The following is a 24009-nucleotide window of genomic DNA, read 5'->3' on the forward strand; positions in this document are numbered from 1 at the left end:
CAATTGCAATCATACAACCGCTAAATAAGCTGAACATTTCAGTTTAATGGAATGAAATATTAGTAGCCAGTGATGGGACTAATCCGGGCACACTGTTTTGATACTGTCTGTTCACATTTTTGTAGCTGCACGCTGTCAGCCAGTCGCATTCATTACCTTTACATCAGTCGCGGAGATTCCGCCCAACTCGTTAGAAAACTTTGCTGTCTCGAAATTTCTGTTCATGCCCGTAGTTTAGCCATAAACTTCATCAACAGGTACTTATAAATGAACGGACCAATCAGGAACGCCTGCTTAGTGGTACGCTCCACCTCTTTCAACTCCGCTCACCATAGCAACCAGTAACGAATTGGTATTAAAAAGCTAAGAGTTATCATCTGGCTTCAGGCGACGATTACCCCGACGGACCAGAGGCTCGGGCTTGAATTACACCACCTGGCGCTCCATCTGGCTAGGTTATTATGGGATCGCCGGTGTCAGATGCCACAACGCTACTGTTTTCTAGCTACGTATCTTTCAACGCCGACTCTCTGACGGAGGTCGTGGAGCTAGCGACGAAACTAGTAGCTGCTCCAACAGAAACCCAAGATGATGTATCCACAACTTACATAGCAGGACAGGAGCAAGAAGACGATATCTTGAGTCCTCTTCTTCAGTCGGAATCTAACGATAAGGATCTGATGGGTCATCTAGGTGATTCCGTGTCGCAAGTAATGTCTCCATGTAGAGAAATGGCTATCGTCAAGACGGAGGGACAAGGAAGCAGTAGTGGCATCCTATGTCACCAAAAGCCGCAAAGTTTCCAAGATCAGCAGTCTGCTATTCAACCTCTCATGCTAGGCAGAGAAACAACGTTTTCGGCAGAGCAGGTTGCTTGCGTCTGCGAGACGCTGCAACAAGCGGGGGACATCGATAAGTTAGCTCGTTTCCTCTGGTCGCTTCCTCCCGGAGAACTGTGGCAAGAAAACGAAGCCGTATTGCGAGCTCAAGCCGCCGTAGCGTTTCACACGGGTAGTTACAAGGAACTGTACGCTATCTTAGAGAGTCACACATTCGAGCTACAACATCATCCTGCACTGCAGCAAATGTGGTACAAAGGACACTATAGCGAGGCAGAGGCAGCGCGAGGAAGACCTTTAGGAGCGGTTGACAAGTACCGCTTGAGGCGGAAATATCCGTTACCCAAAACGATCTGGGATGGAGAGGAGACCGTCTATTGTTTCAAAGAAAAGTCCCGCGTGGTGCTCAAAGAATGTTATAGACAGAACCGCTACCCAACTCCTGAGGAGAAACGAAACTTGGCCAAACAGACTGGACTGACTCTAACTCAGGTGAGCAACTGGTTCAAAAACAGAAGACAGAGGGATCGCACCCCTCACCAAAAAGGGTAAGTAGTTTTATATTTACTTATTTGTTTTACGCGTTTTATTTACTTTTATCTTAATATTTCACACTGAATAACGCAAAACTGACTTTTGAAATCTGAAAAACTGACATCCATTGCTAATAATGTAACGCAGCAATCCACCTGTATTACTTTTCATAAAATAAAGCAAATATGCATATTTCAGATATGAACACTAGAGGGCTAATCTGATGTTTAAGAAACTAATGAAGAGACATTATCATTTTATTACTCTAAAGTTGTTAATTTCTCAAAGGGTAAAAACTTATGAAATAGTATGAGTAAGTCTATCAAATAGACAAGTATTTAAGTAGCCTGTACATGAAAAGGACAGTAGAGAAGCAAAACTGAATGAACTAAAATGTAATAATAATAAATACTATGCAAAGAGAAATGTTTATCAATTGGTGTGGAAATACACACCTTATTATAAAAATAGATTCTTCATGTTTGTAACGTTTGTAAATCCACAGGTTTCACACGGAAGTGGAAGGTATTTTCTTCCTAGAAAACCGACAAACCAGATTTTTTTAAACATCTGGTTTGTCGTATTTTTATTGTGATATTTTTATGTGACTCTCACCCACGAAATGTCGTAACCCATAGTACATTAGTACTTACATACATGAGCGAACTAAGGTTTTTTTTTTCTTTTCTATTTTATTAATTTTATATATTTGTTGAATTTTTCTTTATTTTTTTTTACGTAATCGTCTGTAAACACCGCTCTAAAGATCAAATATGGAATTTTTCAAGCCACTTCAGGCCTTCAACAACATCTGAGCAGTTATCTCATATCGGGCGATGATCTCCCACCTGAAGACAATCACAAACATCCCTGCCCAAGGCGGGATCCTACCCGCAGCCTTTTGATTGGATCCAGATTGGATATGCTCTCGACCAACCAGGCCGGCTTAGATAAAAACCACATGCAGTTTACACACATAACACTCAGCTTGTAACCTTATCTCCTTCGGAGTATTCTTGAACAACAACAACGTAGTTAAAGTTGTAATTGACCGTGTTGACGCTGAAGTTCATCTGATGTTGGGGGAGGGGGGGGCTATACAACTGTCGGAGACTGGTTAATTCAATTCAAGTTTGTCTCTAATGGAAAGAATACTCTTCTTGAACTCTTTCAAGACTTTGAGGGCTTTCAGTGGGGAGTCGTCTCTCCCAACACTGAAAAATTATGTATAAGAACACTTGCTATTGAGAAAGTTAATACCATGTAATATCTTGCCTTGGCGATAATAAAAATGATATTATATTCACAGATCTAAGTTTTGTTTTATCGCATAACCATCGCATGTCTTATCGCATGACTTTGTTATTACAGATAATTGGTTCGTTTAATAATAGTGTATTAATTGAGGGCATTATGTATCAATGAATTGGGTTCTGTTAATTGTTCGCCAACAATCAACTTATCTTTTCAACAAATCAACGTAAAATGATGAAATTTTAGATGAACAGAAATCTTTTTGACTGTTTTTTTAGTCAATGAAATTTCTTCATTTTATGTTGATTTTATAAAGATATATTAATGAACATGATCCTCATAAAAATAATATATATATATATACATATATCAGAGTTCATATTTACTCGGTAGATAATGTTATGAAAAATAAATTAGTTTGAATGACTATAATACCGAGAATAAAAAAGAATAAAGTTTAATGCTGAGATACTACTAGTTTCGTTGAAAGAATCAACTTCTTCAGGTACCAAAGACAAAGAATTATATAAAAAATAACAGAAACATTATAAAACTATCAACAGATCTAATATAAAAGACCGTAGTACAGTTTAAACAGGAATGCGTGCTGGAGTTCCAACTGAAGTTGACTACGTGCGTGAGTTATCACGAGAGCGCCAGTACTGGACAGCGGCAATGTGTGCGTCAGACAGACTGTAAAGGCTGTTGTTTATATGGGATGAATGAAGGGATATTTCTTTAGATTCGATTATCTTTCTTTCAACATCTTCATAACACATATGTAAATTACAAGTTTGCGGCCAGTCGTCTACGAGGTGTTGGTGGCCTTCATCTGAGTTAATAGAAGGAGAGATTTAGCTGTCTTACCGTAATATGGTTTGCCACATTCACACCTGATCTTGTAGCTTCCTGGATACTGAAGAGGGAGATGTTTTACTTTAGGTCTACTTAGTATGGAGCGAAGTTTTGGAAACGTACTGAAACAAGCTCTAATGTTGAATTTCTTAAGAAGTTTTGCCAGTTTTGGGGAGAGAGAGCTGATGTATGGCAAAGATATAAATGATCTTGGGGAAGAAGAATCTTCACTAGTAGGTGAACGACGGTGAGAGATAAATTTATCAATCTTCTTAAGAGAGAAACCATTGTTGACAAAAGTCCTTTTTAGTAAAACAACATTGGAACTTGTTTCACTACGTTTCCAAAACTTCACTCCATACTAAGTAGACCTAAAGTAAAACATCTCCCTCTTCAGTATTCATGAGTCTACAAGATCAGGTGTGAATGTGGCAAACCATATTACGGTAAGACAGCTAAATTTATCCTACTACGTATTGAGGAACAGAGAAGAGACACAACCTACAATAGGACCAGAGCCAGCGCTCTCTCAAGCCACGTTCCCTTCTCTATTTACTCGGATGAAGGCCACCAACACCTCGTAGACTGGCCGCAAACTTCTAATTTACATATGTGTTATGACGAGCTTGAAAGAAAGATAATCGAATCTAAAGAAATATTCCTTCATTCATCCCATATAAACAACAGCCTTAGCTACAGTCTGTCTGATGCACACATTGCCGCTGTCCAGTACTGGCGCTCTCGTGATAACTCGCGCACGTAGTTAACTTCAATTGGCACTCCAGCATGCATTCCTGTTTAAACTGTACTACGGTCTTTTATATTAGATCTGTTGATGTAATTTATTAATGTCTCTGTTATTTTTTATATAATTCTTTGTCTTTGATACCTGAAGAAGTTGATTTTTTCAACGAAACTAGTAGTATCTCAGCATTAAACTTTATTCTTTTTTATTCTAGGTATTATAGTCATTCAAACTAATTTATTTTTAATATATATATATATATATATATATATATATATATATATATATATATATATATATATATATATATATATATATATATATATATATATATATATATATATATATATATATTGGAACAGAATACAAATTAAAAGTATCGGTTAAATAATTATAGTAAGGAGATAATACATCATCATTATCAAATTCTCGATATGTATCTACAAGGGGTGTAAGGGATAACGAGGTGATAATAATATATGATGTTTACATTATTATCTACTTATTATTGACAATTTCTCTCTAGTTTAATCTGTTGGGTCTCATACTTCTGTCTTTCTAACGAACTACTAAGAATATCAATCCACATGGATCGTGATATTCCTCTCGATCTTTTCCTTCCATCCAGGATTCAAAAATTTTTCCTCGTTCATTGTGTTTAAGTGACCTACCATTTCAATATTAGCTCTGCTCTCTCATTCCTGTATATTAACGAGTTCTTTCCTAATATCTTCATTTTTATATGATTCTGCCTTGATGCCACCTATTCATTCCTCTAATTTTCTCAAACCCTTGTCTACTACTCTAATCAATGTTTTTTTTCTTACCCAATTTCGGATCCATAAGTTTGAATAATATATTGTATAAAATGAGTTTAGTGTTTGATTTATTACTCGTTTATTGAATAAATTTATTTGATTCTTAGTCGCCACCCTACCCAACTCTTCATGAATGAAGAACCTATAATTGACATCGTTTACAGGTTTTCCATTCAGGATGCAGGATAATGTTCAGGCCTATTTTCCAGCTTATTTTCATGTGATATTTAGTTTTTTTGTTTCGTATTTTCATACCAAATTTGTTACAACAGTTATTTAATTTACTTTAAAAAAATCCTATAGTCTGGTGCTAGATTCCCTTACGAGTATATTTACATAAAGTAAACAACTGAGATTAACGTCTTCAATTTTGATGATTTAATACTACTTTTCTTCATACTATGATCCATATTCACTACTTAGAAAGAATTCAACCGACATCATAGTGTGAAGAACAAAGAGCCATAGCGCTCATCTTAATAAGATGTAGAACCTCCTTTCGCTGCGATGACTGCAACAATCCTACAGGGCATATTTTCCACAAGCGTACACTAAGAATCAGGAATTTTGGATCGCTCTTCTGTAGGCGTATAATTAGGTCCTGGACTGTGGTGTGGCGGACGTACCTTGACCTTAACGGACGCTCATTCCACAGATGTTCAGTATGGTTGAGATCAGGGATCTGTGAAGGCCAGTCAACTGCAGTGACGTTCATGTCCACAAACCTCTCAGTTACAGCAGCAGCAGCCTTATGGCACGATGCATTGTCTGGCTAAAAGAGACAGTGGTCAGTTCCGTAGAAACGCCACAAAGTAGGAAGCATTGCGCTGTCCATAATGTTCACATACCTCCGCCAACTCCGAATTTCATAATCGGGGTTACGCACTCTGGTAAGAGAAGTTCACCAGTCATACACCACACCCGTCAATCTGCTCGGTAGAGGATCTAGCATGATTGTTGCTACATAACGCAGCTTTCCAAGCTTCCACGTCCCACTGTACGTGCATTTTGCACTATTGAAGACGATGCTGCATGTTGGTTCGGATAATGTGTGTGGGGGGGGGGTAACCCGAACCAATATGGAAGACCATGTTGTGAGCCTCCGTTCTGAATGTTTTTGTGTAGAGTCGTGTTCCAATCGGCGACTCCACTTTGAATTTTTTTAAAAATGTTTGCATACTTTTCAATGTGGTATTTAGTTTCATCCTGCTCGAAGGTAAATGGAAATCACTTTTATTCCTAATCTCCTCTACTCTTATGTCCCGAATCAGAGTGAAGACATCGCTATCAACACAGAGGTATCTCTGTCACTCAGTCTGTTTCGATTATGCCTTTTGGTTGAAAGACCTGAGTTCGAATTACGTCTATGACACGAAGAACCTTTATCAGAACTTTTCAATAGAGGGTGAGTTAGCCGGTCTCATATGGAAACAGTTTTTTTTTTTTCTTTTTATTCCGGAAAGCCCGGTTTTCTTCTCCCAACCAACCAAAAACCGACCAAATTAGCACACGTAGTTGACAAACAAAAATTGGTTATAACCAATAACTTTATATTGGTTTCATAAGATGGTACCATACGTGTACAAATGAACCTCGCGGCATTGTGTCAATGTACGCTAACTAACCAGTCATCAACACATAGTTAATGATAATTTTCTGATTTCTTGTGACTTCTTTCCATGTGAATTTGTGTCTGTCTTTATATTGGAATGCGGTATTAGTAATGAGAGGTGCATGTCCTGAGCAAAAACGTACCTAGTAATTATTAGCTTTGTGTTTTTTTTTCCAAATTTTTTTCAAGCCGTTCTATGTGCCTGGTATTCATTCCCTACCTTTGCTAATTAGATCTCCAACAAGTACCAACTTTCTTTTTTCTTTAGGGTAGCTATCTTCTCAATTGACGCAAAAATTCCTCCACTTCTTCTTTAGTTAAAGTTCCTGCGCACCCATAGGCACAAATAAATTTCATTATCCAATTCCCCATTTTGATGTTTGCCTACTCTACTTCATACTTCCTACCATTGAGGAAGATTTTTCTCGTGTTTAGTGTTGAATATTATAGCTACTCCTTCATTTCATTGATCATTATTGCTTTAATACATCTTGTTTGTTCTATATAATCCTGGTGTTTCAATCCAATCCCATCTCACTAGCTAAGTGTGGAGAATTAATATTTCTCGTCCTTGTGTATTTTGGATGATGAAGGGATACCCCGATGCGTACTATCTAATTCTGTAGAATTGTAATCTTGATTTCAAGAAAGCAATGACAATTATCATATTAATGATACGTTCGTTAATTAATCGACTACTTCTACTTCTTTATTTGCATTGGATCTTCTTAAGTTGATGGTACCTATCTTGGATTCTGCTGATGCTGAGTTTGAGTATGTTTCAATAACTGATATTTGACTATTCATTCATTCATCTTATTACCCATACAAAAGCAGTACGCCTTGCTTAACATGGCAACGTCCCTGCCATCATGACATTTCAGCCTTTCGCAGCCTTTTAGAGACTGCGGCTACGTGGAGATCTCCTCCTCCCAGTCAGTTGCCTTTGACACTTAAGTAACCCCTATACTATAATACATTATATTAGTAATTCATCATGATCATCATGAATTCGATCACCATCGAATTTCTGATATGTGCCCTCACAGGGTGTAGAGAATATGGTAGTACTTAAAAGTTTGCGTGATCCAATTTCCTATCGATAATTTTCCTTCAAATTAATCTGCTATCTCTCAAGAATTCAATATCCAAAACAAGAAATGTTATAATCCTAATAAATATTTCACAATCGCTTTCACAAAATATTGACTGTCTACTAAGATTTATCATTCTCTCCTTTCTCTAAAATCTGGATCAACCCCTGCATCAACTAAGATTATGAGACAAGTCTATTATGTCTCCAATCTGCGAGCATTCCATGGCCTGTTTGCAGGTTGATGGAACAAAAAATCGAGATTCCGTATGAGAAAATGTTCTCTTCTACATATGAAATCAGCTAACTGAACTCTCAAGTGTTTATAAGCTTTATTCTTGTATTGTGGTGAAATCGAATTAAGGGTTTTTCAACAAAACGATGTCGACCCTACTGACTAAATTACAGAGACTCTTTTGCGCCAATGAATTGTTATTGCTGCATATATATTCAATTAACGCAATATTAAAATTAGAGACGTACTTATAGCATTTTAGCTCTCGCCTTTTCTTTCATGTAGATATCGGGGAAGACTTTTCTTAATCTGAAGGTCTACGGCAGAACATCATCACGACTGACAACTATGGGCATGTGATGTGCGCGCTGGACAAGAATGCAGATCAAATAAGGTAATCGTTAAACGTAGCTACAAGCCACAGGTACAAACACAGCATGAGATACCAGTAACCAAACCTGGTTGTTTTACTACAACCCAAACAACTCCGTTGAGAATCAGCAGCTGTTCTGTTGTCAGACTCTGATTTGCGGTTATATTGTGGACTTTTAATCAGATTATCTATGACACTAAACGTTATTAAATTTAGAGACGTACTTCTCGAGGAAGTATACTTAACATGCTCCTCCTCTCCTCCTTCTCCTCCTCTCTCAAAATTACCGAATTACTTTTTTGAATGTGTAGAAGATTAGATAGTCCTGTAACTTTCGCTTGATATAATTTCATGCAGAAATAACTGATAACTTTTTATGTGAATCTCACCTACGAAATGTTGTAAACCTGTTGCACATTTAGTAATATGAGCATGCTAAGGTTAGACAACTGAATTTAGCTGCTCTAGAGACTAAACATCGAACTTTGTTTCAGGACTCCGCTTCAGGTCGTTAATAAGCAGAGTGGTCTCGCACACCTGACGATGCGAAGTCATGTAAAGACTTTATGTATTGAAATGACATGTCGAACCAGGTGTTTCTATTTCTTTGGTAACGGCTTACATATCGAGTTTAAACCAAAACTGACTTGCTCCTCTGAATTTACCATGACGAAAAGCATTCCTATATTTGATACACTCTAATAAAAATAATGAAGGTGATCCAGTAAATGCGTCTGTTTTATTTTTATTATCTACATCTTAATAAGATTCATTGAAATATATAAAAAAAGTCAGGTGACACAAATTATTTCTGCATCATGCTAATCATTGGTAATCATGATTTGTGTACGATTTTAATCCAGTTTTCGCAAGAAAAATCCTTCTTATATCCCAAGAACTGATTCATGTTTGGAGAGAGTACTCTTGTTACTAGTTGTTATCACCTCACCCATTACCATATTACATCAATGGCGGAGATAAGGGATGCAGTACCCTAATAACAGAACACGATTCAAGTTTCCTATTTTTTTGCATCATAACCTTCAGCACTGTAAAACTATTTGAATGTGATTTATCTATCCACTTTACTTTCCTATATCTCTTCAGTCATTTCAGTTTAAAATATGTTTATTGCTGCATGTAACCAGTTATATTGCAGGGCAGTTAGAAAATTATTTCAGAATTTTACACGAAGAGTATATCTAGTACATACACATGTGTATTGAAGGTTAACCTCTTGTCTATCATTCTATTTTTCGACAACTGCTGTAATTCGAAGTGTTTTGTTTCTTCACTCCTGGATGCTTATTTCTATACGTTGACAAGTTTAGTAATCTGTTTGTTTGTCAATATAGTGATTGCTCTTTTATTTCACTTTAATTGTGACATGTTTATGATGACATCAAAGCATCTAATGTTTTGTGAGCCGACATATCAATGTTGATTGCGTATATTTATTCGTTTTGTAGAAATAAAAGGTAAAGTTTTATAAATTAGCTGAGGGATTTCCCTCCACCAAATTATTTTTAAAAAAGGGCCTTATAAATGTTCCTCACGTTTTATAGGGGATTCGAAATCAGTTTTTTTTTTTTCGAACTATTGTGTGAAGAGAAGTTTTTCCAGATGTATCCGATTATGGTTGAAAAAAAAAAAAAAAGTTAAAGATTATTACTATGCTTGGTTTGGACATAAGAACAATACTTAGTAATTAAAAGAATGAAGTATTAGTCTACGCACTTTTTTTTTTCATAAATGTAAAACATGTTGAGTATAGTTTCGTACTTACACCGCTATTTTACTCAAGGACATGCAGGTACCTCATTCGGAAAATTCCCTAATTCAGTTTCGGTCTAGTGCAGTTTGTTAGATTGAAGATTATGTTTCCTGTATTTTGAACGGTTGCTTGCAGAAGGTTACATGAAACAATGTTTTCTATGAGATTATCTTGCATTAACGCAAAGTGAAAGATAAACTGATTCAATCGCTTACAAAAAAAAAAAAAAAAAAAACCTCGAAAAGAGTGTTTGGTCTACTTTTTCTGAAGTCAATAAGAAACTTAAAACCTTTAGATGAAAATAATAATAATAATAATAATAATAATAATAATAATAATAATAATAATAATAAGGTCACCACATACAGAATAGCTGATGTTGATTGAATGTTCAATGGTGATGCTGAAAAAATATCATTGTATATCATCGGATTCATTTCAAAATCAGATAAAACTATAACAAAGTATTGAGATATATCGGATTAAAAAAAAAGTAGAAAAGATTAAATGGTTCTTTAAGTTTAGTAAATTGACGAATCTATTAATGTTTCTCATTAAGTGATATTTCTCTCGGTTTCTTTAAAACTTATTTTTAATGCTGTGATATTAAGTATCATTCGTAATGCTTGATCGTATTTGGTTTTGTATAAACAAGCTTAGGAATATGTACTCGTTAGAGTACAGAATCTCCACAAATTCTAGTGGAGATTCTGTACTTCGCTAATAAAATGTAATTAATCGAGTGGTGTACAAGAGCTGATCAAGTAATATTGACATCAATTTCCCTATTAAAACCAGTGTGCACAATTTTTTTTTTTTTTTGTGCAAGTTTTGACCAGATAAGTGTGAATGGCCAGTGTCCCATTATCGTCCCTACTCAGACTTTTTCTTTTTCCTTAATTTAAGAAAACATTGAAAAGAAAAATATTCATTGATACCGACACACAAAATGAGACCACTGGAACTTTTCATAAACAACGAAAACGAGTTTGCAAGGTAATTCCAAAATTACACAAATCTTCCGGTATGGAGGTTATCGAAGTCGACCTGAGAAATAACAGCATTGTTTTCAAAGTAGGATACTCCATTACTTTCGTTATATTAATGTTTAAGAGCTCTTTACTAGTAAGCAAACAACAGTTGATCAACTCAACCTATGGAGGCAGTCTTTTACTTATTTCATTCCCGTGAACCATTTCAGCTGGTTCGGATTCAATTTAGTATGAAAACGTTCATTAATACCCATATTCCCATGTGAGTTTAGGTTCTATTAGCCAATTAAAACTGCTTTAGATGGCATGTGATCATAATATAATGAATAAAGAGCATATCGGAAATTTTCGTGTGCTCCATTCATAACTTGTTAATTACTGGCGACATTGAGGACAACTGCGCATGTCTTCTTCATATTCCAGGCATTCTCTTTGGTCTGAAATGAGATTACCTGTTCGGAATTTCATCTAAAGCTGCTAAAGCCGGATTGTCTGTTTGTTGATGGGTTTGTTCTTCTGGCCGGAAGAAAATTCCGAGTTTCCGTAAGAGATCGGCTATTCGACTTCAATGAAAAGCGCTTAGAAAATTCTTACACATTTTGGAATGAATGTGTAATGTATGCATAACTAATGAATAAACGCTCCTTATGAAATAATATAAATATACAGTCTTAGTATTTCTGATTAAAAGTGCCAAATGATTATTGACCATTATGGATAAGCAATTGGTTGACAGACTAACTACAAGACGTAGAGTTTATAAGGGAGACTTAGAGAAGTTGTGCACGTTGTTATTTAGGCTCAAATATTAAGAATGCAGTCCCTTTCTTTGTCGATGACGTAAAACTGGATAGAGTGTAGTTTGTAACTTACTGTGGTAAAATATAAGCAAGTAAGAGCCTTCGTAGCTGCCGGTTTCGACAATGCATTTGGATGGAAAGACCTTGGTTCAAATATGGTCTAGGATGCGAAGACTGTTTATCGGGACTTTTCAATTGAAGGTGAGTTTTGTCTGATAGAGAGGTGGTAAGGTTAGAATTACTGATCAATATCATTCCTAAATGTAAATTTAGGAATGATATTGGATTAAACAACTAGTAACCATCTGTCGATTTAGTTGAAAGAAACTTTGCTTTTATGAAGAAAGACGTTGTACTACCTTTATGAAATTCGCTTGTCAGGAAAACATTGGATTACTGCTCTCAAAGTTATTCACCCAGATGCTCAAATGGACGATAAGAGAATGGGGAGTATTCAAGAACATTCACTAGTTGAGTGAAAATATTCAATTATGGTATACATTCGTCTAGTTAGATATAATTTAATAACCTTCACTAAGATGACAAAGGATGAAGACTTAACTGACGTTTCCTTTTAGTTCAAGATATATGTGATGCATATAGCTGGATTCCATTGCATCTGACTACCTCAGGCCTTACTAGGCACAGGATAAGAATTTTATTATTATTGTTGTTGTTATTGATTCCATATACGAGAGGTTGAAGGACCTATAAGCATATCAGCGCTGTATCTGGGGCACGCCACACTAACTACTATACGAAGTTAATCTTTTTACAGTTAGATTCAGAATATGCGGAATGACTTCAACAAAAGATTGGAGATATAGACAGCTTGGATAAGTTTGATTGAATTAGATAAACTCAAATGTAGTGACTAAGACAGTTAACTGTCATAGGTGATTAGCGTAGTGTCGATATGTGGTTATTAAGTGCGGTTTATAAAAAACGCCTATTAGATTTGTTTTATCCTTCCGTAAGTAAATTTTAGTCCCCCTCCCCATCTTGTATGACTAATTTAATTGAAATTCGGTATTTCAAATCCTTACAAACCGATATTAATCCGTTAGACCATTTGCGAATGTAAAACTTCACGAAATATTTCGAAATTATAATACCTTCCTCCTAGTAAGATGGAATTTGATGGCAATCGGTATTAAGATTGTCCCATGATGTGTCTACTGCACTCAACTTTTTTTTTTTCTACAAAAGGGCCATTTTATTGCAGAGTGATAGTAATAATCACATTCTGGCTGAATATAATTTAATCAGATTTAATGTTTATGGAATCTCAACTAAAATTTAGCATCGCCTCAGTTTTGGATTTAGACTGTTATATTAACGAATGATGTCACCGTAAAATACTGTTATGAAGTGCATTTTAATGACTGTCGCCTTTTTTGTTTTAATTTCTATCGTTTGATAATAAGTGATTAATAAGCAATTAGTTGCATATGTTGCTATCACGGTTCATTTTATTAAAGAGTGAATTAAAGATGAACATGCCATTAGCACTGCCCAACACGTTCGTATGGTTAATTATTAATTGTAATTACTTCTGATTATTGTGAATAATCAGAAGTAATCAGTCGTGAATAAATGAGTTAATTTGATATATAATTGGCATTGTTGAACATATTTTATTACATAAATAAAAATATTTCAAAAAACTAAAAAATAAGTAAACTAAAATGACGAGAATAAAAATGGAGAATGTGATTCATTTAAAGAAATAGACGCAAGCCAACATTTAACGACGTACAGGGAAAGGAAGGGATATTTCTTTTATAATAAGTATTTATCACCACTATAGTCCCACGAACTGGTCCAGGTTTACAGTGATAGTCAGAAAACAAAATAACGAGAAAAAAAAAGCACTTTTTTGTGGAACTACATGCAGCTATATTTCTAAATGAAAGTAGTTTCAACCTGCTATAGAGGGGAACAGCCTTCTCACTAGGCAAGCAATAAGCAAAGCAATGATATTATTTTTCCATGAAAACGGGGATATTTTTTGAGAATACGAGTTCACTTCGTATTCTCAAAAAATTCCGTTTTTCACGTTCTTTATATTTAATCTAAATTAAATATAAAAACTATGTCTCCTTTACATTAGGTATAAACAGAATTTCGTTTTTATTTTGACTGTCCCTGGGTCGCGGGATTACTAACCGAGAAGTGTGTCGCAATAGCAGGAATGAGAATCATTTCCCTCACCTCTAAGATGGATTAATGTCGAGTGCCGGTGGAAGGCTCAGATAGTAATAATAGTCAAAACTAATCAAGCAGATCGTAATTGCTTATCATTTCGAGTTTTTTTTTTTTTTTTTTATCTTTTTAAAAAATGAAGTGTCCGTTTTCTGTGGTATTGCAACAAATGTTTCAATTGTATCGTCATCGTATATTACGCTTTTCGCTCAGGCCTACACATTTTACCGGGTAAGCTTCCTTAACCGATAATTCCGCTGAATAGATTGATTGCTCCTTCTTCCCGGCAGCATCCCATGTCTGTCGAAGCGTGTGTTCACGGGGCCAGTTTGCCTGCTTTGCAGGCGGAAAACCCCCAGGATAAACTGAGGAAAGAACTCTGCTGCCCGCGCCCAACACCGGCTAACTTGACTATGGCTGAGGAAGATCCTTGAGCTCTTCACGTCTCCGACGGGAATCGAACTCAAGACACTCCTTCCCCAGGCATATGGTTGCGAAGCGCACAGCCACTAGGCTAACCTCGCGGACAGTATTTCAATACCAAATCAAATGTGTCTCCTGAACGTGTGGCCATACGACAGTTCAAAGTATGTAATATTCATGTGCCAGATATCTCACCGTGTTTTACTATGTTATTTTTTTATTTTCTCTTTTTTTCATACCATACAAAAAGATAACACGATGGATCCATTCTAAATCTTAGCCTATGTTGAGTTAGGCTGTCAGTCGAAATTCGGATTTTCTTCAGGAAGGTAAGGTCAACTGCTTGCATTCATCAGCCGGCGAACTTAAGAAATCGTCATACAATATCGTAGCCTCATAACTAGTTATGACTCCATTAATTCTGACAAAAGGTGACGATTCATAACATCGATAAGAAATACAAAAATGTTGATATTTATCAGAAAAAAAAATAGAAGATTGTAGTAAGTGCTTAAAGAATGGTCATGATGGCATTTAAGCCATCGTGACCATTCTTTTGTTGTCTACCTACTCATTTCGAGAGAGAGAGAGAGAGATGCCCAAGGGTGAAGGTCACCAAATGACGGAGTCCTCATTTGGAATGCAAATGAATTTTTAACGAAACTGAGGGATCGGACCAAAAATTCTAAACCAAAATGTAATTATACTGAAGTTGCAGACATCTTTATTTTGTTGAGCCACATTTTAAAAACTCTATGGAATATAAATTTGCCTCCACTTTGTCTCCGGTTTCTTAAATTTCGCTATAGTTATAACGCATAAATAATTCATACATAATTATATGCATATATTTTTGTGTGTATATAAGAAAATATATACACATATATGAATATGTAATAATATATATGTACATAACACATAAATACATAAATAATTGTAAATTATTTAGCAATAATTAATAACATAACTGATAGGTTTTACAATATAATATCGGTTTGATTTTTCATTAACTTAAAAAAAAAAAAAAAAAACCTTCTGACATTTCCGAAGTGCACTGTTTCTTCTTTTATGTGAACAATGAAGAAAACGGATTCTTGACTCTTGTCTTAGAGCTTGATAGCTTGAAACCGAAGTCAAAAATAAAAATAAAAATAAATAAAAAAACTATCGAAACATATTTCAAACAGATGAATTAAACTGTTCAAAATCAGTTTCAATCATAAAATCGTGATTTTTTTTTCTTGTAAAAAGTTGATGAATTCAAATGATTTAGAGAAGGAAAATCGTGATTCTGAGTACCAATTCAAATTGCAGTCATGCTTGATGATAACTAAATGCAAATTGTTTTGCATTTAGTTATCATCTTTCTTTTTCTTTGCATTCTGTTATCAACACGTTGTATAATACATCCTTATATTTCTGTTTTTCTGATGGTTATTCTTAGAATTACACTGGCTTATTCTAGCATAGAAATTACACTGACTTTATCTAGCAGTGAATAGAAATGCCATTTTCACTTTTTTTTTTATAATATTGAATTAATATTTTATTAATTTTCTTCAGTTTTTCAGTAATGCATAGTAGAAAATTATGCTATTTAAAAAATCAGTGGAGAGGGATGGGGGGGGGCGGTGGAACACCACCAGTCAGTCAGTCTTTCAAAAAAAAAAAAAAAATCCATTATTATTATTACTTTTTTAAAAAAATCAAACGAAAATTTCATGTTGGACCATCAAATCAACTTCCCTGGATAGTTCATCGCTCTTAATGTAAAAGATGCATTCTGTTCTTAAACTGAACAAATAAACGTTTTCTGTAACACGAGAAGAAAACAGTAGTGCTCTTTCAGAATGCTTAATAGAAAGGAGAATGAGGAGTATTACGCTACGTATACACAGAAGTTATGGGTATAAAAATGCATGACACCAAACACCACTACAACAGCTCGGTCGGTGTGTGTGCGCGCGCCCACACGCACGAGCGTCCTTAAATCAAAGGTGCACCTATAGTTTTAATTGAAAGTTTCAGTTGTTTGCATCAACCCAGACCATTTCTTCTTCCAACTCCCCCCCCCCCCCCCCCGGCCTTACTTCCAGGTCTGCCACACGTTCGATGCATCCCTCAGCAGGACTTGCTTCGAAATACTAAAAAGACCGAGGTCTGTCTAGTGGACTGTGAACTGACGGCAGTAGTACGTTCAGCCGTTCACATACGGACGGTAGGGAACGCTGTTGTTCTCAGTCGATGTACCTTGCTCGCACCCCTAAGTTCTTTTGTACCTTTGTACGATCCGTGCATAATGGGAGCCGTACAAAGGCCTCCCACTCCATTCTGGTTAATGTGATGAACACAGACGTAGTTGCGGCAGAACTACTCATGGGTTACGTGTGCTTCCTACGGTGTTGTAGGCACCCAACCTGTCGATGGACTTTGTGAATGTGGTTGGCATGCTAGTTTTCACTCATCATTTCATAATATCATCGAAACACTCACTCGAAGGACTCCTTACTACCCCTTGATCCTGCTATCTGGCAATCATCGCATCGCAGCGTTATTCGTCATATGACTCAGCTTTTGAGTTTTGGTTTTTTAACTTTAAATTATAGCAATAATTTTTCATGCTTTTCTTTGGGAGAAAACGCTTTGAATTTTTGATATACTTTCTTTCTGTTTTCAACGGAATGTGCAGATCTTTTTAACGGGATTTCTATATTCATACCAATAATCTCAGTTTCGCAGTCAATATTTACATAATTTAAAAAAGTGGTAAGTGCAGCTTATTGTAAATGAAATACATCGACTGCTCACATAGTAGTGCGAAGTAAACAATATACTGTATAGAGTATACAGTACATATAATGTTGCATTTTGGATATACTCCACCACAGCCGGAAATACGATCTGAGCAAAAAATAAATAAAACCGAAAATAAATAAATAAAATAATTACAATAAAATATAATTCCCAGATAAATTACTTTGAAATCTTATCAAAAAAGACGGACATGCTGTTTTATTGATGTTATTTAAATTTCGAAAAATTTAAGTTTTTATGTATACTGTATTTCGCTGTAAAATATGAATGGATCCTATTAAGAATTTTCATTTTGATAGCAATAAATAACTAAAATATAGTGCAACACGCAATGTTAAAATGTCTGTGAATTAGAGTACACTTCGATCATGGTTATTTTAATCATGTGATCGACAGTAAAAATATTTGAGGTTAGAAACCAGAATCACTTTTGCTTGAATTCCTTCAAAACTCTTAATCTTTGCCCTTTCGTTCATCTCAATTTGAAACGATTCCGAATCCATTCTACGCCAAGCTAGAGAATAATAAGTGTGTGTGGGGGGGGGAGAATTGACGAGCTAGCTAAATTCTAAATGGAGCGAGGCGAATATATACTGTTATATGAGAAATGGTCTCGCTGAGAACGTGCATTATTTAGTTAGAGCCTTGCCTTACCTTGTCTTCATGTTCAAATATTCTACCAAACCGAGCTTGCTACTTCATAACTCTTATGTATTACTCGTAAATTTGTATATATTAACATTAAAGTTTTGTATCCTTCCAACGTTTCCATCAGGCTGTAAGTAGGGTTTCTTTTTTGTGGGTTACTGTTATCTAGAGTGAACAGATAAACAGATCAGGACATGATGTCTTGCATCGTGTCAGGTATAAGCTTCTGTCGTTCACATATACCTTTCTGTTGGTTTATCTGATTTAGGAGGAGAATGCGAAATTCTCAGTTAAAAATATATTGGCACTACTTTCTTAATGGAATTTGATTGCAGTTTCCCTCTAAACAGGGGAAGGTGCCATTTTGACTAATGATCATAAATGAATTCTAAAAATATTGTGTTGAGTAAAATACTTTTAGTAAGTAGAAAAATTATATGAAATACACATCTTCACGATAACTATCATATCGCATAGCTGGTGTATAAACCAACTTGAACACAATTGCAACGGGAGACCTTTGATAAAGCGAAGTTTTCAATTATAATTTATCCAACAAGTAGGGAAAATTTTTTGAAAGCTAAAAGCTGGAAGCCTAAATTACCAGTATACAGTATTTAAAACATTGCCTTTTAATAAAATGAGAAAAAAAAATCCGAAATTGTAAATCTCTTTAATTAATAAACCACTCAGCTTAGTTGATCGAGTGAATTCTGATTATTTGATTGATATAAGTGAATAGAGTCTTCGCTCTCCAACCAACAAACTATGAGTTCGATTCTCGTTGTGGTATGGTAGATAAGATATGGTAGATTTAGGTGGTAGATGGTTTTCATCCCTTGGTGTGAGACGACTACCCTACTTATTGGAGACCACAAGAAATAATATTAAGTACGGCTTGGGAAGTCCCATTTATAATAGGTCTCTTGAACAGGAATTTGGGATTCTGTCTCTCACCCATCCAACTTTAGCTGACATGTTATAGTTCGTTCCTTATACAGTTAGTTGTGAATAATTCTACCTAAACACCAAATAATTCTGATCTCACTCTTTCGGAATTAAAATGCAACAAAAACTTTTTTATATTTTTATTTTATAAATAAAAATAATTTCAAAATTATTTTTATTTTTCAGCATTATCTCCCTTAAGACTAATACATTTATTCCAGCGATGCTCCAACGCCATTATCCCGTCCATGTAGTGGTTCTCAGTATGATCTGCAAAATACTCCTCTACAGTTGCAATCACCTCTTGATTCGAAGAAAAACGCTGACCAGCGAGGAAGAGTTTTAGTTTTCGGAAGGGATAGAAGTCAGAGGGAGCAAAATCTGGGGAGTACGGTGGATGTTCCAACAATTCATAGTGCATAATCCCTTATTTTCCATTGCCAAAATACAGGTGCATTGTCCTGATGAAAGATGATTTTTTTCTTCTGCAAACCGAGTCTTTTCTCACAATTTTTTTCGTCTGGTCTGGTTAAAAGATCGGAATAATATTCCCGGTTATTGTTTTACCCTTTTCAAGATAATTAATAAACAATATGCCTTTAGCCTCCCAAAACACAGATGCACTGACCTCTACTGCTGAGGGAACCGAATTTGTCTTATTTGGCGCTGAACAACAGGCTTCAGTCCACTGTTTCGATGCACAAAATCAGTTTAATTCTTGTTAAAATGTTCCAAGCACTTTTCAGAGATTTTCATGCGAGTGCGTTTTTGATCTGCTGTGAGCAAGCGCGGCACCCATCTTGCGCAAAGCTTTTTCATTTGCAATTCTTCATGCAAAATATATCCTACACCAGTGATGGCGAACCTATGACACACGTGTCAGCACTGACACACTTGAGGGTTTCAGGTGACACACCTTGGATGTTGAAAAATATTGGTATTCTGATGAAAACACTGCGATAAATCGTGTAAGATCGCTCTCAGTTAAGGCGAAGGTAGGTTTTGACTTTGAGAATAAACTCTAAATATTTCAATGTGATTTAGAAAGTAACAATTTTAAGTATTTCCCAAGAGTGAAATTTTTTTTAACGAAACCATCCCCAAAAATTGTGAACAACATATCAATCAATCTATCGAAATTCTAAAGTCAGTAACTGAGCAGTTTTCTTCTAGATTTGAGCAATTTCTAATGTTAGAACAAACAATCCAATTCATAAAGTATCCTGATGAAACAGAATTCATGGATCTTAAATTAGATGGCTTTGAGTAGTTGTATTTAAAAGATCTAGAAATGCAACTAGCCGACTTCCGGTGTAATCCTATCTGGAAAAGAAAGTTTATTGCTCTTAGAAATGAATTAGAACTTGAGCGGGAATGTCTGCATGATACCGCGTGTAAAAATTCAGATTGTGAAATTCTAAGCGTGTGGAATAGCCTTCCCGGAAACTTTCATGCTCTTAAAATCTTTGCTAAAGCTCTTCTAACAATATTCTCTTCTACATACTCTTGTGAAACTCTATTTTCTGCCTTAAATAATATCAAATCGAAAGGGAAAAATAGATTGAACAATGATTTGAGCGCTGCCTGTGTAGCATTAAAATGTACACACTATAGCCCTTCTATAAAGCAACTTTTTACCTGTACTCAGCAACAGAAAAGTCATTAAATGTAATGTAAGTTTGTAATTTCAGTTTATTAAATTAATTGTATAATATGAATTCATAGATTTTATATCAATGTCCTATTAAATATGATATAATAGACTAATATGATATGTATAAGTCACCATCTATGATTATGTAGTTAAATTTATAATGCGTGTATGCAAGTGGCACATCAACAACGTCAATATTTAAGAAAAAAAAAAGATGTTTGACACACCTGGGTAAAAAGGTTCGCCATCACTGTCCTACACGTTCTTTTGAAATGCATATAGTCTCAGCAATTTCATGCACTTTGACACTCGCCGGTCATCCATCGTGCACTTGATCAATGATTTCTGGTGTTGTTACACTTTTTGACCATCCTTCACGTGGATCATCTTCGAGACTGGTACTGCCACGTTTAAACTCGGAAGATCATTTATTAATTGTCGAAAATGAAGGAGAAGAGTGCCCATAAACTTTTATGAACTTCAAATTAATTTCTTTTGGCGTTAAACCTTATTTTACAAAGAATTTTATAACCGCACGATACTCGATTTTTTCAATTTCAAGGGATACAGACAACACTTTTTCTCTAGACAGCTGTATAAAACAAACTACTTGATAGAATGACTTGCAATTTCACTACCAACTTAGAAAAAAAATCTTGCCGATAGTGTTGCCATCTATGGTCGAGGCCGAGAACTTGTCAGACCATAGATGACGTATATAGAAACGAACTCAACTGACTCAGAACAAGCGAAAATTCTTATCAAAACACAAATTCCATTTCGTATACTACTTATTAATTGGTAATTACCCCATTTATTCTGTTTTAACATTTCGAAGTCGAGCCAGCATGGTTGGTGGAGGAATTATCCCCCCCCCCTCTCCAAACTAACAAAAGTTGGGTTCGAATCCTACCGTGCGGATGGATTTTTGCGAACTGTTTTAGGTAGGAGATGAATTCATTGCCAGTTAGGATTCCTGACTATCGGCAGCCCGAAGTTGCATGGAAAAAATTCCATATTTGGTTTTCAGAGAAAGGTTTCTGGATTATCTAACCCTTACGGTACTAATACTAATGCACAATAGGGTAATAGCCTTCCCTTTTAATGTGAATTTTAGGGATATTCAATGTTAAAAAAAAGAAAAATTAACAAAATATATGTACGAACACTTTTTTTTTTAAAAGCATTTTTCTATGTTTTCAAAGACGTTTAAAATAATTATGCTGTTCGATAATTGATTGTCATCAGATGAAATGAATAGAATAAATGAAAAATCTCATATCTGAATATAAAAGTTTATATTCAGATATGAGATTAACTCTACGAAGTGGTTAACTCTACGAAATATCGAAAACATTAATATTGTAATTATTAATAATTAGACAAGGAGATGAGAAATTAGGTATCTGACGTCTTCAAATGCTGAAAAGAGAGAGAGAGAGAGAGAGAGAGAGAGAGAGAGAGATGTTATTTAAGAGCGTGTAGGCAATTTGTTCGGATGATAGCACCTTAAATAAATTAAAAGATCAGAAAATTATTTTTAATTTTATTTATCATTTCTTTACGGTTATACACAGGCGCCAAATGCGTAATAATTTTGTACCGCTATTTCTTCAGCTTAGCTACACAAATCTTTACGAACACATTAATTCTACACATTAATGTAGAGAAATACTTATTACACAGTACTACCCTCTGGTAGATAATCTGTGAACATTGTACTACAACTACCGTTAGGGAAGGGTTAGATAATTAGAAATCCTTTCAAATTATCTAGACCAAACTGAGAAAATTTTCAAGCCACTTCACGTGTCCATATAGGAGATAGTGGTGTTGCACGATGCGACAAAAATTCATCTACAACCTAATATAATCCTTCGAATTGTTACTTAAATTATATTATGTATGTAATCCGAGAGATTGTGAACTTTTGCTGATTAAGCAAATAGAGTCGGTGAGATGTAGAAGGAGAATGAAAGGTTACAATAAATTTACACAGAGAAGCAACTGTCACGGAAACAGACATAACAAAGAGGAGTGAAGGAACTATTCCAAATACCAATTCTAGGGGGCAATGATTCCTTTGGCTGACCAGAGGAGTCATCAATATAGAAACAGATTATAGTTACAACACTTGCTTGTACTGTTGTGTCGCAATCATCTTTGTGACCACCAACGGTATGTAATGTCCTATCGCAAAGCATAATCATTTCAAAAGCTAAATAAATATCCTGTTCTACAGGGTAAACCTCCAGACGCGTAGGATCTAATATGACTCGACTTCAAGATTTGCGACTCCATCAGTCAAGACAAATATTGAACGAAAATGATTCATTTGAAAAATATTAAGTGAATGGGATTGTCGCTTCCTCTGCAGAATTTCTTATAGAGATGGTATTTCGAATTTTTTAATAAATATTTCATACTCCAGTAGATTTTAGAAACACTGATAATATTTATATTCTGTCTATATTGTTTTCTGAATGAGGATTTTAGTTATTATAATACTCAAATGAATATTGAATATTTGTGCACCGTGCTTAGTACGTTAGTTTTTTTTTTCTTTTTCTTTTATTTTAGAAATAAATTACACGAAATTTCAGAAAATGCATGTGAAAAAATTAAGTCATTTATTATTGGATATAATATAAATTTTGATTTGTTCTTGACGATGAATCGTAAGTTACAATCTAGAATTATAGATTCAATCACTAAAATAATTTTGGTAGCTTGACAATGAGTTATTGAAAGTAGCCAATAGGCCGCCAAAAGGTTTATACTGTATGTACATTCATAAACATCTTGCAAACAAAAGTACTTAACAGGTGGGAATCAATGACTATTGCTGCCCATTCTTACCCTTATCAAATTATAAATGTTAACAATATGTCAATCGCTTGTCAATACGGTCCTGTACAACGTAATCCGAATTGAGAACTGTTTGGTAGTATTGTTGCCAGGCATATGTGAACGAAAATTTCATCGCACATGCTATGCACTGGAATCTAGATTAAAAAAAAATTAATTAATTAATTAATAAAAAAAAACGGAATAGCAGTATACACCATATGCCAAAAAATAAAAAAATATGCAAAATGATAATAATAATTGCTTCCCATTGTTAACTATAATAACTTCATTGCTGTTCTTTCGATTTAGTTGAGTACTCTCGTAAAATATAAATTTAAAATTTGGTTTCTATCATCATCATCATCACAAACCATAGGCACACTGCCCGATGGTGTCCGATGCCTCCCTCACTATCTTCTTCCACCTTTCTTTGTCCACTGCACAGTGTCGCAGTTGCTGTAAACCCATTCCACCAGTCCTTTGCGTCGTCTACCCATTCTCCGTATGGTTTACCTCTTATTATCTTCCGATCCTCGCTCATTC

General features: G+C 35.2%; 1 protein-coding gene across 5 annotated transcripts in view; it reads left to right on the plus strand.

The window, feature by feature from the left end:
* Nucleotides 1-382: 382 nt before the first annotated feature.
* LOC150104583 (homeobox protein six1-like) overlaps nucleotides 383-24009 on the plus strand; it is a 77749-nt gene continuing 54122 nt past the window's right edge. For 3 of the 5 annotated variants that reach the window (XR_016548538.1, XR_016548536.1, XR_016548537.1), the window contains exons 1-2: nucleotides 384-1387; nucleotides 8271-8379. Coding sequence is in view for 2 of the 5 variants with exons in the window: in XM_090395211.1 (XP_090251337.1) it covers nucleotides 462-1331; nucleotides 8271-8345 (945 nt within the window). In the remaining 3 variants the exon portion in view is untranslated. Of the gene's footprint in view, nucleotides 1388-8270; nucleotides 8380-24009 lie in introns of all 5 variants that reach the window. The other 2 variants (XM_090395211.1, XM_090395210.1) reach the window with 2 other exon arrangements.

This window comes from Typopeltis vanoorti, chromosome 7, assembly GCF_054136105.1.
Source record: "Typopeltis vanoorti isolate ZY-2024b chromosome 7, IOZ_Tvanoo_1.0, whole genome shotgun sequence".
Taxonomy (NCBI): domain Eukaryota; kingdom Metazoa; phylum Arthropoda; class Arachnida; order Uropygi; family Thelyphonidae; genus Typopeltis; species Typopeltis vanoorti.